At 36.4% G+C, this 15,644-nt stretch overlaps 1 protein-coding gene across 4 annotated transcripts in view; it reads left to right on the top strand.

Moving 5' to 3' along the window:
• The window catches only part of gpr78a (G protein-coupled receptor 78a), a 36,397-nt gene extending 22,707 nt beyond the window's left edge, over positions 1-13,690 (top strand). For 2 of the 4 annotated variants that reach the window (XM_087237451.1, XM_087237452.1), the window contains 3 exons: positions 10,970-11,730; positions 11,814-11,927; positions 13,125-13,690. In XM_087237451.1, coding sequence (XP_087093577.1) covers positions 11,057-11,730; positions 11,814-11,927; positions 13,125-13,386 — 1,050 coding nt within the window. In that variant the 5' untranslated portion in view covers positions 10,970-11,056 and the 3' untranslated portion in view covers positions 13,387-13,690. The remainder of the gene's footprint in view (positions 1-10,969; positions 11,731-11,813; positions 11,928-13,124) is intronic. The other 2 variants (XM_087237449.1, XM_087237450.1) reach the window with 1 other exon arrangement.
• The last annotated feature ends 1,954 nt before the right edge of the window (positions 13,691-15,644 follow it).

Consider the following 15,644-nt stretch of genomic DNA (forward strand, 5'->3'; position numbering starts at 1 on the left):
TACATGCTAATATTTGTCCCTTTATTGAATCGTTCCTGCCTGACTATTCTTAATAGAGCTGCTTTTGAAACTTTATTTTTGTTTACGCACCATCATTACAATAATATAGTATCGTCAACATACAATATTAGAATGGATTCTGAACGATCATGTGACACTAATGACTGGAGTAATGATGCTGACATTTTCTAAATAACTTATTCACATAGAAAATAGTCTTATATTCTAAATGTAAAAAATCACTACTATTAATATATCTATTTATATCACTACATATATTATTTCAATGAAAAGTGAAGTCTTTATGTTTAAGTATGTCAAATCATTCAATCAAATAGATATGTGTTTTATAATTTATTTCATTTTTAAATAGACTCAGAAGTTCCAGTAAATCATGTTATTTTGATTATTAATCAAGAATTGGACGATTTAATTGTGAAAATATGTCAACAATTACAAAGAAACTACACATTACAACTAGATTCTTAAAGTTTGAGAACAAACTTTGAGGCTGGCTTGTGAAAGCCTGATGGTAATAGTTTATTTAGTTTAAACAGTTTTAAAAAGTATGAAAAGATAGATAGATAGATAGATAGATAGATAGATAGATAGATAGATAGATAGATAGATAGATAGATAGATAGATAGATAGATAGATAGATAGATAGATAGATAGATAGATAGATAGATGATGGAGGGATGGATGGATGGATGGTGTGCTAGCATGAGTCAAACAAGCCAACCCCTGCTTCTCTACGATGTTCTGATACTGAGATATAGCTGCTGTTATATCGTTGCTAGGTTAGTCTGTTTTGTTGCTATGGAGTGGATTGACAGCTTAGACTGATGATGTATCAAAGCTTCTTGCCAGTATGAACAGTTAAAAGCAACACCCATGTCTCTATCACACTGCAGCATGACGATATCAATCTGAACCTCTATAATGGAAGTCTATGGGACCGTTGCTAGGGTGCCGTATCTGGTTGTTAGGGGTGTGGCTAGAAAGTTAAAAGCTCATCAGTTATTGGTAGTTTGGTAGTCTGAGTTAAATGAGCCCAGTTAGAAGCCTGTAGGACAGTCTGATGCAGACTTATGAGGTCACAAAGTTTGGTCCAATGTTAAGTCAATGGGATTTTTCTGACGATCCCGGGACGTTTTTCGGAAAACCAAAAGTAGGATCAGTCGGAAAAGATATAGCAACCCGAGTCAGACCAGTTTGGAGGTCTGGTGTGAGTTTGGTGGGCATAGCTTGAAAGCTCTAGGAGGAGATAGAGTTTAATTTTTAGAAAAATAGGATAACAATAGTCTGGCTTGCTACACAAGCCAGCCTAATTAGCCTGAAATATTATTTTCTGGAATATTATTAGCTTAGTTTGTGGCCTTGCTAGGAGATCAACAAAATTCAGTTTATCTGTGACAAGCCATTTATTTGTCATGTACAAATTTCCATTTGAATTTCTCAAGAAAAAGCTATTTCTTCAAAATCAATGCCTGTTATTTTATATGTATGGGGATAAAAAAAGAGTTTGATCCTTTTCAAATGCTAGCCAGCCTGCTGTGTGTGCCTGTGGTGCAGAGGAGCCAAAGGTGGTGGATGGTCAACCTGTCTTATCATATTAATGTAACTGGAGCAACAGCAGAACCTCCAGTCTTTTCTTCCTCTTGTGCTCTTGTTCATCTCTAATGTGTGTTTGCATGCATGTTTACATTTGCTTTTACTACACAAGGAAAATGAAACCGTGTATTCAAACAGTGCCCTTATCGTGCTAAATACGGGGTGTTACACTAGACGTCATGGTTTACTTTGCTTAGATTAGCTATTCTGCAAACACTGTTGATTGTATTGTGCTATATAAAGCTACTTAATTTGATAAAGACATAAATATAGTGGCAGATGTGGTCCTGGATCGAGTTCATTAATGTTGTTGACACTATATATGACAACATGTATGTGTATTCTTACACTCTATTCTCAAAAGGAAATCGTAAAACCTTAAATCACAATTGTGGATAACAACCATTATGAGAAAGAGGATTTTTAAAGCAAGACTTTTTTTAGGAAATAGTCTCATTTCACCTTGTGTTAAACAATGAGCACATTTACATGAACACCCAAAATCCGATTTAAATGCGATTAAGACATTACTCTGATTAAGAGTCCACCATGTAAATTGCAATTTTTGATCACCTAAAGCCATAATCGAACTAAAGAGAAATGAAATTAAGACATGTGGAGTATGGCGATTATAGTCACATTATTGAAGTGCAGTACAGACATGAAAACACCGCAATCAAACTATTACCATGTGTAGGATTTTCGCCACATTTTGCGACAGGATAGTCCATACACACATGACTGTTTGACACTATTCTCTGCACCTACCAAGTCAGTGAAGGACCACAGACACATGCATTGCGAGAGGCAATTTATTATTTTTTTCCCCATATGACATGCAGTATCAATTTCCATTAAAACAACACTCTTCCAGCAGTTCCAATATCTCTTTTGTCATGGGGGCATGCATGAAATGTTCCTGAATGAAAGTGAAAGTGCCAAACTGCAATTAAAGTCAACTCATTAAAAAAATGAAACACCCAAAATTACGTGAAACTGATGCAATGACGTTAATCGAATTATGTGCTAAAACGTTTAATGTGGGATCATGAAAGGAACATTCAAAAAGCAACTCCTGTAAACACTTTAATTTTATTCTTGTCTTTGTCAGATTAAGGAAAATTATTTGATTACTAATGTCCGTGTATAGTCGATGGAGTTTAATCTATGTTTTTAGAATCCATTCTGTCGATCTCCAGATCTAGGGGCACTTTTACCTGAACTTAGCATAAATCATTGAGTCAGATTAGACCATTAAGCAGCGCACTCCAACTACTGCTATAGTTTTGGAAAAAAGGAATCCCCTACATCAGGGGCCACCATCTCGTTCCTGGAGTCCCGGTGCCCAGCAGGGTTTAGCTCCAACTTGCCTCAACACATCTACCTACCTGGGTGTTTGAAGTATACCTTGATTAGCTTGTTCAGGTGTGTTTGATTAGGGTTGGAGCTAAAATCTGCAGGACACCGGACCTCCAGGAATAAGGTGGTGATCCTTGCCCTACATGTAAACTGTGGCTTGGAGAAATTACTTATATGTTACAGTACATTTAGAGTTAATTAGATACTATTTGAAAAAAAAAAAAAAAACTTGAACAATTTGAAAGTTTCATATCCTTTTGTCTGTTGCCTTGAAAAAAATCCTTATGAAATATGCTTCATTTCTGTAATGTTTTAATATGCTTTGTCATCATACTCTGCAGTTTGAACAGGTCTTTGTAAACAAGTTGGCTTGTTATGTGTTTTTTTTTATTTATTTATTTATATTATGTTTTTCCCTTTTTTTCTTTTTATTTGCTTTGCCTATGTTATATGTGGACATAACATGTAAAACAGAGGATCATTTTATTTTTAAATTTGTGTCTTTAATAAAAAACTTATTTTAATATTTTTCCTATTTAAAGCTTGACTCTTGAGATCCTGTTCTATAATTGATGGAAAATGAAATGTTTTTTGTAGGTCAATATGGCTCGGAACGACACTACAATATTAAATTAGCTTTTAGTACAAACTACTTATTTAAATTGAGCTAAAACATCACAAATATTAAGTTTTTTTGTGTGTGGGGACAACCTAATTGTTTTATGTTTAACCCAATTAAATTTGTTAGAACTAATTAGTTAACTTAATTCCTTCATGTTGTCGCAACACAAAACTGGATCCCAGCATTTTTTTTTTTTTACAATGTATTCTCTCATTCTGGAACTTCATTTTTCTTCAGTCTTAATACAGGATGTAATTAGAATAGTTTAGCTTTAAATAGGACAGGGCAAGACAGTGGCGCAGTAGGTAGTGCTATCACCTCACAGCAAGAAGGTCGCTGGGTCGCTGGTTCGAACTTCGGCTCAGTTGGCGTTTCTGTGTGGAGTTTGCATGTTCTCCCTGCCTTCGGGTGCTCCGGTTTCCTCCACAGTCAAAAGACATGCGGTACAGGTGAATTGGGTAGAGTAAATTGACTGTAGTGTATGAGTGTGTGTGTGTGAATGTGTGTGTGGATGTTTCCTAGAGATGGGTTGTGGCTGGAAGGGCATCCGCTGCGTAAAAACTTGCTGGATAAGTTCGCGGTTCATTCCGCTGTGGCGACCCCGGATTAATAAAGGGACTAAGCCGAAAAGAAAATGAATGAATAAATGAATAAATAGGACAGTGATCTCCTTTTTGAGTTTTTGGATTGAGATGCTAAAGGTCCAATCCAATTTATTAATTTATACTATAAGCTAAGCTAAATGTGCTCTTGCCAGACCATCGTCTGAATGAATTTAAAAATGGTAAAACATCATTGCTTAAGGTGACTTGTAAAATTAGCATATTTTCAAAGAAGTCGAGTGTTTCTTTAAATAAATATTGTAAAGGTTTCAATGAGGGTATACATTTAATTTAAACTCCTCACAATAATAGATATATAATCAAACATATGTGTTTTTGAGAAATGCAGCTTTTTTATGTGGGACAAAAAAACTGAGATGTCCAGGTGGTCTGTTTTGAAAACAAACTCATCCTGACTTCTAGACATTCTGTTATGTAATTTTTCTCTCATTGTATATGAAGAGAAAGAGAGAGAGAGAGAGAGAGAGGAATGAAAACACCCTGTATACCTTGTGTGTTGACATCTTAAGTGGGTTTGCCATCAGCACTTTCTTGCATAACATCCTCTCAGGGTCTGAATCTGTGAACACAAAAAGGTTTCCTTCTTTACCACAGCACTTTAAAGAGGCTTTCCCTCATCTAAAATGACCATTATCAGGGCTAACAGCTAAACGCATGTAGACATTATCATTGGGGTGTGGTGTTTAAGCACCGTCAGAGCCCTTGAACGTGGGCTTTTAATGCGTTTTTTAATTGAATTACATGAGTTGAATTGCAGCAGTGTGGGGTGCATGTAATTAGTTACAAAGCAACCTCTTACTGTAATTCAATTACTTAACCATTGAAAAAAGTTAAGGGATTACTGATTATTTTTACTTTCATTTAAATTAAAATATACTTGCCTTAAAAACTGAAAATAAATTCAACAGTTCTGTATACAAGTCTCTTTTATTGTTATACAAATATATTTTGCAGAATAATATTTTTTCATGAAGGTCACATTTATTAAGATGATTGCACCTAATCAAAAATGTAGTCAATGCAGTATATTTTATGTGTGGAATATGTTGTGGCTTTGAAACATTAAATGTTTTGCTCAGTATTTAGGAAATTTAATGCTGTTTGTTAATACACTTCACAAGTATTACATTTTTAAATAACACTAGTGCTGAGCAAACTAGTCTCAGTTAATCGCATCCAAACTAAAGGTTTGTTTTGACAAAATATGTTTATATACATTTATTTTCTATATGTGATATACACACATAAATTAAAATGGAATTACACCAAAAAAAGTTGTTACATAGATATTTAAGTATATATATTTTATATCATATACACACACATAGTTTATATTAGGGGTGTACAAACTCAGTCCTGGAGGGCCAGTTTCCTGCTGAATTTAGCTCCAACTTGCTTCAACACACTTGCCAGGAAGTTCCTAGTATATTTAGTAAGAGCTGGATTAGCTGGTTCAGGTGTGTTTGATTGGGGTTGGAGCTCAACTCTCCAGAGACCGGCCCTCCAGGACTGAGTTTGGACACCACTGGTTTATATCTAAATATTAAAAAAAAACATTTTCTCAAGTATATGCATGCCTGTGTGAATTTAAATATAATAACAAAAAAAAGACAGTACACACATTTAAATTGCATCAAAACAAACTTATTTTCGATTGATGAATTGTAATTATTAATCTGGTCATGTCTGAATCTGATTTAAAGAATTAATAGTGGCGGTTCATTCCGCTGTGGCGACCCCTGATAAATAAGGGACTTAGCCAAAGGAAAATAAACGAATGAATGAATGAATAGTGTTGTATTGATATTTACAGTAATTTTAAATAATATTGAGTCAGGTAATTAGAGTAATTAAAGAGTAGAGTAATTAGAGTAACCAAATTACTTTTCAGACATAGTAATTATAAATGTTTAGTTTAGTTTGGTTTATTTGTTTACAGGGTCAATGCACATTAATAAACATTACTGTAAAATGTGCCAGAATTAGCCAAGAATGGCTATTGTTCATCCGTAGACCACTTACAGAATGTTAAAAAATGTACTTTATATACATCTTTTATTATCTAATTACTAATAAATTGCCTTTTTGAAGTAACCAGAAGTAACCAACACTGATTGCAACAGAAATATTTTCAGGTAATTTCCAGTAATACAACAAAAAGTGATACAATATGATTATTCCATGTTATGATAAAAAGCTAAGAGTTAATGTACAATGTGTATTGGTCATGTTTTACCATCAAACAAGGAAACACCTTTGCCTGCACTACATCAACATCATCATGATCATCAGAGGGTTCTGAGAGTTGCTGGACTCCCATCTGAACATCATCATAAATAAAACAGACGGAAGCTGGAAGTGTCTTATGTAATGCAGGTAGCTCAAAGTAAAAAGGGAAATGAGGATACGGAGAATTAGATGTTTTTAGAAAGAGACATCTATGAATTTAGCAGTGACAGTGGTTTTGTTTGTGTTTTGAAGTTGAATCAGGCTTGGTTTTTGTCTTAGAGTTTACTACTTTCATTCATTCATTTTCCTTCAGCTTAGTCTCTATTTCAGAGGTTGCCACAATGGAATGAACCTCCAACTATTCCAGCATTGGTTTTCGCAGTGGATGCTCTTCCAGCAGCAACTCAGTATTGGGTTTTCACCAAAATAGCAAAACTCTTTCTGTTTTTGTTTGTGTGTAAAGAAGTACATTGAAAATATTCAAAAATGTCTCTGTCAATGTTTTCAAACAATAAGATTTGATTTCCCAAAATCATACAAATGCCAATTTTGACACATTTATAATGGAGAGACATCACATCCATAACAAAGCTTTTAACAAATGCAACAATATAAAATAAAATCAATCATGTTTCTTCTATAATGAACCAAATCTTATCCTTTTGATTATCATCTTTTGGGTTGTGCAGTTTAATTCACAGAACTTCTATAAAGTATGTTGTATACTGTAAACTACTTTTTTCGTCACATACATAACGCAAGTTTATCTTCATCATTTAAAATCTAAAACATGTTTACAGGTTGATGTTTTTTTCTGATTCTATAACTCTGTGCTCAGTTGTTTTGGAAAATATAAACAAGAATGTTTTAATATAATGTTAACATGTACTTTCTTTGTGAATTTATGTTTTGAAAATTTACTGTAGATCCTGAACGCTGGAATTACTCTTCTACATAACTTCTAAAACTGAAGGCAGCCTTCGTATGAGTTTGGAGGCTGATCATCAATTTTAGTTATTCAAAAAACTTTTAATAGCACCATCCAGAAAACTATTATATCCACAATATTGTGAAAATCTTTATATATATATATATATATATATATATATATATATATATATATATATATATATATATATATATATATATATATATATATATATATATATATATATATAATTATATATATATACACACACACACACACACACACATATATATATATATATATATATATATATATATATATATATATATATATATATTTATTTATAAAAACCACAAATGAGAAAACTGGGTCATTTCCCACTCTCCTGAAATATATAACTACTTGAGTATATGAGTAATTTGCAGTAAACAGGAATGATATTGTTCCTACAGTATATGCACAAGTTTAAATGAATAGTTTGTAGATTTCCATCATTTTCATTCAGTGTCATTTACAGAGCTTTAGCAATTTCTCTGAGGGAAGCTGTGAAGTACTTTTTGTTTGATTTTCATATCTACTTAAGTTTTTAATTCACCTGAGATTCATTATTCCTGCTTGTTAAGCTTAAGAAAGACTTTTTTAAAAATCCCTATAGAAAAATAGTGGAACCAGTGCTTCTGAAATATTGGATATAATAGTAAAAGCGGTTTGTTTAAATGGTTTAACAACGTAAGTGCTTGCTTTTACTGTATAAATAGCTGATGACTGATGTGACACATTGCAGAGCTGGTGCAAGCATCTCTATAATAATCGCAAGGAGGTTCCCATTTTTAGGAAAGGGGGACCGGAGGGTGTGTTCCAACTATTGGTACAGTAGATCACACTCCTCAACCTCCCTGGGAAAGTCTATGGTATACTGGAGAGGAGGATCCGGCCGATGGTTGAATCTAGGAGGAACAATGCTGTTTTCGTCCTGGCCGTGGTACACTGGATCAGCTCCATGCCAGAGTATGCCCAACCAATCCGCATGTGTTTAGTGAACTTGGAGAAGGCACTCGACCGTGTCCCTTAAGGCAGTCAGTGGAAGATGCTCTCGGAGTATGGGTTCAGACTTGTTTTCAGTGCATGTTGGACTCTGGCAGAGCTGCCTTTTGTCAACAACTCTGTTCATAATTATTATGGACAGAATTTCAAAGTGCAGACTTGGGCCGGAGGGAGTCTGGATCTCTGTTATACACTGTTGGCTTCATCGAACATGGACCAGTTTGCTGCCGAGTGAGACGCGACTGAGATGAGAATCAGCATCTCCAAGTCAGAGGCTATTGTGCTCCACCAGAAAAAGGTGGTTTGCCATCTCCAGGTTGGAGGAAAGTTCTTACTCCAGGTGGATAAGTTCAAGTATCTCGGGGTTGGAACCTATGGTCAAGAGCTTTGGGTTATGGCTGAAAGGACAAGATCTTGGAAAGAAGCGGATGAAATGAGTTTCCTTTGCAGGATGGGTGCACTCTTATAGATAGGGTGAGGAGCACTGATCACCCAAGAGGAGCTCGGAGTAGAGCCGCTGCTTCTCCACATCAAGAGAAGTCAGCTGACGTGGCTTGGGCATTTGTTTCGGATGCTTTCTGGACTCCTACCTAGGGAGGTGTTCCAGGTATCTCCCAATTGGGAGATGGCCTCAGGGAAGACCCAGGACACGCTGGAGGGACTATGTCTTTCGGCTGGTCTGGGAATGCCTCAGGATCCCCCTGGAGTAGCTGGAGGAAGTGTCTGGGGAGAGGGTAGCCTGGGCTTCTCTTCTGAGACTGCTGCCCCTGCAACCCAGCCCCGGAAAAGTGTATGAGAATGAATTAATGATTGAATAGTGCAAGGACATCAACATGATTCCACAGCACTATACAAGTTGTTTTTTTGTTACTGAGAGGAAAGTATGCAGCACAAATGTACATATTGCTCTAAACACCATGCATAAACACCAACATTTGGATCTTTGTTAAACTGATACCACTGCTCAGGTATTTTAGGCATCTTTTTCCTGAAACTGAAGAATGTAAAAGAACATTGTTGCAAATCTGTTTTTCTAGTCTACTTGCAACGATCAGTGGCCTCGAAATAACACAGTGACAGACAGGTTTCAGAAATCGTCCTCATTGTTCAAAGAAGAAAAAGAGTCCTTGCTCAAGTTGCCATGGTGAAGCAGAAAAAACAGCACTGCTGAGGACAGTTGTGTGTGTTTGCATGTGTGTATGAAAGAAACACGTGTTTTTCGTTTGCTCTCCCACACTCTGCTACAAAAGCTGTCACTGGTGGTGGTGCACTTTTCTGCTTTTTATGTACAATGATTTTATGTATTAATAGGTGCTAATAAGGTCCCAGTAAGTTATATGCAAATGTATATCTTATGAAAAGGGGACTTTGCCTTTAACTGGTGTTGTACTTTTGTTTCTGAGAGGACAAGAAAGAATGAAATCCTGGATAATTTTTTTTTTTTGTCCATAAGGTTCATTTCAGTGAGATGAGCGCATATATACTTTATATAAATCTCCCAATCCTTAATATAACATTTTTATTCTATCCTCTTTCCCGGAACAGGACATCATATTCACTTTGTACCCCAATGTCGTAGGGATGTTGGATTTTGTTTGGAAATGAAAATCGGGTTGACATCAGAACCCAATGTCAGGCCGACGTCAATCTCCAACCTAAAATCAACCTAAAATCAACCAATATCAACGTGTTAAAAATGTAACACCTTGACATTGAGTGGACGTTACCACTATGACTTCTATCAGACGTTGGATTTTGTTCACTTCCCAACACAACCTAAAATCAACCAAATATCAACATAATTTGACGTTGTTATTGGACGTCAAAATAACGTTGTCCTAAATCTAACTTAATATTAATGTTTTATGATGTTGTGTGCCTGCTGGGTCAATTCCCTCTCTCTCACATTTGAATACACTAAAAATGCTGGGTTCTACACAATTCATTTATGTTCTCCTAACACAAAAAGATTAGGTTAACTTTGCAAATATAACAAATTTAAGGGGATTGAACATAAAACTATTAACTTGTCCCAAAGAAATCTCAAGAATTCTGTTGTTTCAGCTCGTTTTAAATAAGTAGTTTAATAGACAGCAAAAATAATTATTTGAGTGTAAGTTGCAGCCTGACAGTTAATTTATTTATGGAAAATAAGCTTCTGTTATTGTTTATTTATTTTTGCGCTCAAAAGACTGCATCTTTGCGGGTTGTTTAGGTTTCAAAAAATCTCCTCCACCGTCTAACTATTTCGCTAGCCGAACTGCATGCTTATCAAGGAAACGTCACATGTAATAAACTGGCTGCACGTGAGCCGGAGCGCTCAGACAGGAATAATTCCAGTGCGCACGAGCACGCGCTCCGAGCGCGCTCTCTATAGAACGTGTTGTACTACAGTGGCTAATTTAAAATCATACAGGGAACAACATTTGATTTTGGCCAGCGTTAAAAACAACGATATGAGCGACGTTTTGAGTTAAGAGATCTCTTCAGTACACTGGACAGCACTCATCGATAATGACGGACGGTTAACTTGTTTATTTCTTCCAAAGCAGAATGGAAAGCAGCAAACATGAGCCAGCGACGACCTCCCACCAAAACCCGCAACAAATCAACTGTTATTGATTCTGGACCTAGACATGAACTTATTGGATATATTCCTGGAGTTGCTGGTTGTTGTAATTGCAGCTGTGTCTCTCGTGGCGAACTCACTGGTGCTACTATGTTTCACCTGCAGCTCGCGGGTTCGCGCGCAGGTGCCGGGTGTCTTCATCATCAACCTGTCCTTCTGCAACATCCTGATCGCCGTCCTCAACATGCCGTCTACTCTACTTGCCATCGTGAAATGTCAGAAGCCGTTTGGCGATCACTTTTGTTACACCGTGAGTTTTATGGATACTTTCCTGACTTCCAACACGATGCTGAGCATGGCGGCTCTCGGCATAGACCGCTGGATAGCCGTAGTGTTTCCTTTGACTTACTCCAGCAAGATGAGACTGAAGAATGCCGTGCTGATGGTCAGTTATGTGTGGCTCCACTCTCTCGCGTTCTCCCTCACAGCTCTTCTGCTGTCTTGGGTTGATTATAGTCCCGCGTACGCGTCGTGCACCTTGCACCTGCGAGAAGGTGATGATGAGAGACGCGGACACTTCACGCTGTTCACCGCGCTGTATCACGCCTGCACTTTCGCACTCTCACTTTTCATCATGTGCTTTGCCTACCTGAAAGTACTACAAGTAGCTCGTTTCCATTGTAAGAGGATAGACGTTATAACGGTGCAGACACTTTTGCTACTTGTCGACATTCATCCAAGGTACATCAAAACACTATAGAGCAATATTTAGACAGTCAAAATGTAAATAATGTGTTTACAACATACTGTTTTGAACTTTTTAGTGTGAAACAACGGTGCTTAGTCGAGCAGAAGAAAAGGAGACGGCGGGCCATCAAGAAAATCTGCATATTCATCGGGTCGTTCGTCCTGTGCTTCGCCCCCTATGTCATTACACGGTATTGCATTATTACAGAGCATAACATAATATCAATTAATTAAAAAAAATATTTTAGAACATACTGTACTTCAACTGGGAGACGAGGCTATTTCTTAGAATATTTATCCATTAGGAATATGTACAAAAAAAACAATATGATAACAATATTGCATGTTTATTACCCTGTATAAATATAGAGTTTGTTGCAAATAGGCCATATTATGCAATATATGATTTTTAAATGTACCTCTTTACTTACAGTAGCTGGGTTTTCAGAACGATTAAATGAATTTTGGATCCCAATAGAACCAACCAGACATTGGTTCTTTAAAGAACGATTTCAAAAACATTTAACAATCCAAATTTTCTTGGAATGTTTCCATTGGTGTTATTAAAATGAGCCTATGATGCTTGTTCAAATCTTACATGCCATGCAGAGTAAAAAAGCTGTTCATTAATATGGTAGGTCTGCAAAAATTGAAAGATCAAAGTTCATGACAAATAAAATTGTTTGCTAAAAGAAACAACCAATACAGAAATGCATGAAAAATGAGTTGTCAGCAATCACGTTTTCAGACATAGATCAATAACATAATACCATAAACATAATATAATACATATATTATATAATACCATGAAGCATAATACTAGCCAATGGTCTTTAATAGCTGCATATGAAAATTATTATGTTTGAATTGCCTTCAAATGCATTAATTGGCTTTTGTTGTCAACATTAAATTGAGAAGAACACTGAAACAAGGATTTGAAGATGATTCCTTGGATTTACTTATTTTTTAAGGTTTTAAGTGGTTGTAAACAATTTATTTGGGCCGATTTTAAACAAACAAATCAAGTTGAATATACTAAATGTAATTTGTTTGTTTAAAGTCAACCCATTTAAATCGTTTTCAACAATTTTGCAGAAATCTTTTTTTCAGTGAAGCATTTATTGATGAGAATGTTGCTGTAAATTAAAATAGCAATATTGTTATTATTACTATTCCACAGTTGTTTAATTGCAAAAGACTGAATGAATCTCTAAATGTAAGACTCTTTGAAAATGAGCTGAAGAGAAGGGTATAATATGAGAAAATTCATGTGTTTTTACTGAATAAAGCAAAACAGTGACACTAGATATCACCAATGCCAATTTAGGCTAGAAAACACTTCCTTTCTGTTTCAGAATCGTAATATATATGTCATTTCTTTCTTTTAGACTGACTGAACTGGCTCCTTCAGTGAAAATCAACTGTCATTGGGGGATCATGAGCAAGTGCTTGGTGTACACTAAAGCTGCCTCTGACCCGTTCGTCTACTCCCTCCTACGGCAACAGTACAAGAAGGCCCTTTTTGAAATGCGCAACAGGATTTTGGGACGGAACTCATACACACTGTCTGGTCACAGCAGCCCATCAGGCATGGAAAACGAATACTACACTCAAAGGGTTAACAAGCTGCTAAATGATGACTGTCACTAGAGTAGGTGAAAAAAAAACTTGACAACTGACACCCTCAGAAATATCTGCTCAGCAATGGGCTGTGGATAGTTTATGGCTAAGTGCCAAACCAAACTGCCTATAGTTTTAAAATAATAGCTTAACACGGTATCATTTGTAAGTGTTAAAATCTTGTGAGGCCAAAACTTTTGCTGGTCACTGGATTTTCTTTTACCGAATTCAGACCAATTGCACACTTATGTTTAAAAATGACTATTTATTCACAACACAGTCCTGTAACGTGTATTATAATGTACATTCTGAAATAAATGTTGTTATTGTAGAAGAGCAAGAATTATGTAGGAATTTGTTACCTAATTAGTAAAACATGACACTTCTGTAAATTTATTTGACTTTTTTTTAGCAATTGACATGAGCATCCATCATCATGCACTATACCTCACAATAGTGTAAACCGCTTTTTTAACAAAGTCCATTGAAGGTGAGCGTTTGAACCCAAGTGCAGGTTATTAAAGCAATCCAAAAACTCAATGACGTGGCTAAACAATGATAGACGTCACGCAAGACATGGCAAAACAAATAAACTCATCAACAGAGGGGTTACACACAAAGGTAATATGAGGGTTAATATAATAACACTAGGGATCACATGACATGACAACCAATGAGAAACTTGACATAACTAGGACAACCAATGAGAAACAAGCATGACTAAATCAACATAATGAAAACATGACACAAGAACAAAGGTGCACATTAAAGCAAAAAACAAGACAACATGACACAAAACACACCTTACATATCCCCCCACTAAAAAGTCCAAGTGGGATGGGGCAGTGGATAATTTAGGGGCTGGGATGGAAGGTCTGGGCCATGGAGCAGAGGCGAATACTGATATGCTATGCCGACAAGGTATAGTTTTCAAGAAATTGAACTTTTGGCAACCAAAATAGCTGTGAAAATGAACGGCCTAAATGCATAAGAACCTTTCGAGTTTTATTTGAAAATGGTGCCATGTATATGTGCAAAGTATGATCTTTTAAAACAACACTACAATGTTGTCTTGAAAACTGAGACATTGCTTAAATTTAAAACTATGTTTGACCCGGTATTCTCTTAACTGACACAAATTTTGGATTCAGCTGACACTTTGACATATGACAGTACATTAGTATCTGCAGTATTACAAAAATATGCTTTCTTAAAGGGACAGAATGTCATTTTGCCACAAGCAAATTCATATTCACAACAAACAAATGCATGGTTTGATGACCCTGTGACTGAGTATGGAATGGTAGTTGTCAATCTAAGTATATCCTACAGGACTAATGTTCATGGATGAGCTAAAGTGTCTAGACATCTCATTATCGCATCATGAAGCAGAGTAAAGGCTGATTTATACTTCTGCATCAAACGCGGCGTATGCTACGGCGCTGACGCATAGCCCTTCGCCGTGGCCGTTGCCGTCACTGACTTGCACCTCTCAAAAAATGTAACTACACGTCACAACAACGCGTAGCGCAAGCTCTGTGATTGGTCGGCTTGGTAGCGCTGATGAGTCTGGGTGGGACAGAGAGCCGTGCGAATGGCACGAGCGATTGTTTACAAGTGTGGAGTCCCGTGAAGGAGCTCCGGATGGAAAGTTTTGTTCTGTGTTTACCTCATGGTTAAAGTTGTTGCACGTCCGCCGGTTCCTGCCTCAAAATGAGCGAGTTTGAGTCACTTGTACATCCAGGAAGTGTTCAGGAAAAGCAAAACAGAAGCGAAGAAACTCGACACGGAGGAACATTTACACATTACTGCCCACTAGCGTTTCGGAAGTGTTGAAGCAGACCAACAGAGACAGCGCGCAGAAGTATAAATGCACAGCCACGCGCTTTGCCTGCGCCGTGAGTTACACCGGTCACTTGATGCAGAAGTATAAACCAGGCTTAAGACACAAAGTAGAGAAAAAGAAATATGAGTGCTAAAGAAATTAACTTAGGCTCATTCTAAAAACGTAGCCCTATATACATTTCTGGAGAATGTCAAATACATGCAAGGAGGTACTTTTTTGCAGTTTTTGTTTTCGCGAATCCACCAGAGGCTGCTCTGTATGCTTTTTGTGTTTTTAAAAGCACCAATTTATCCGATCACCCCCTTCACTAAATCCAACAGACAGTGTTTTCAAAACAAATCCAAAAAAGGAAAATTTCCCTGATTTTTACTACGTTTTCAGATTTTACCACATGCTTACCCTGTTATTGTTTATTTAATTTTTGTATTTTGTTTTTGTCTTA

The sequence above is a fragment of the Danio rerio genome, chromosome 1 (genome assembly GCF_052040795.2).
Source record: "Danio rerio strain M-AB ecotype USA chromosome 1, GRCz13ab, whole genome shotgun sequence".
Taxonomy (NCBI): domain Eukaryota; kingdom Metazoa; phylum Chordata; class Actinopteri; order Cypriniformes; family Danionidae; genus Danio; species Danio rerio.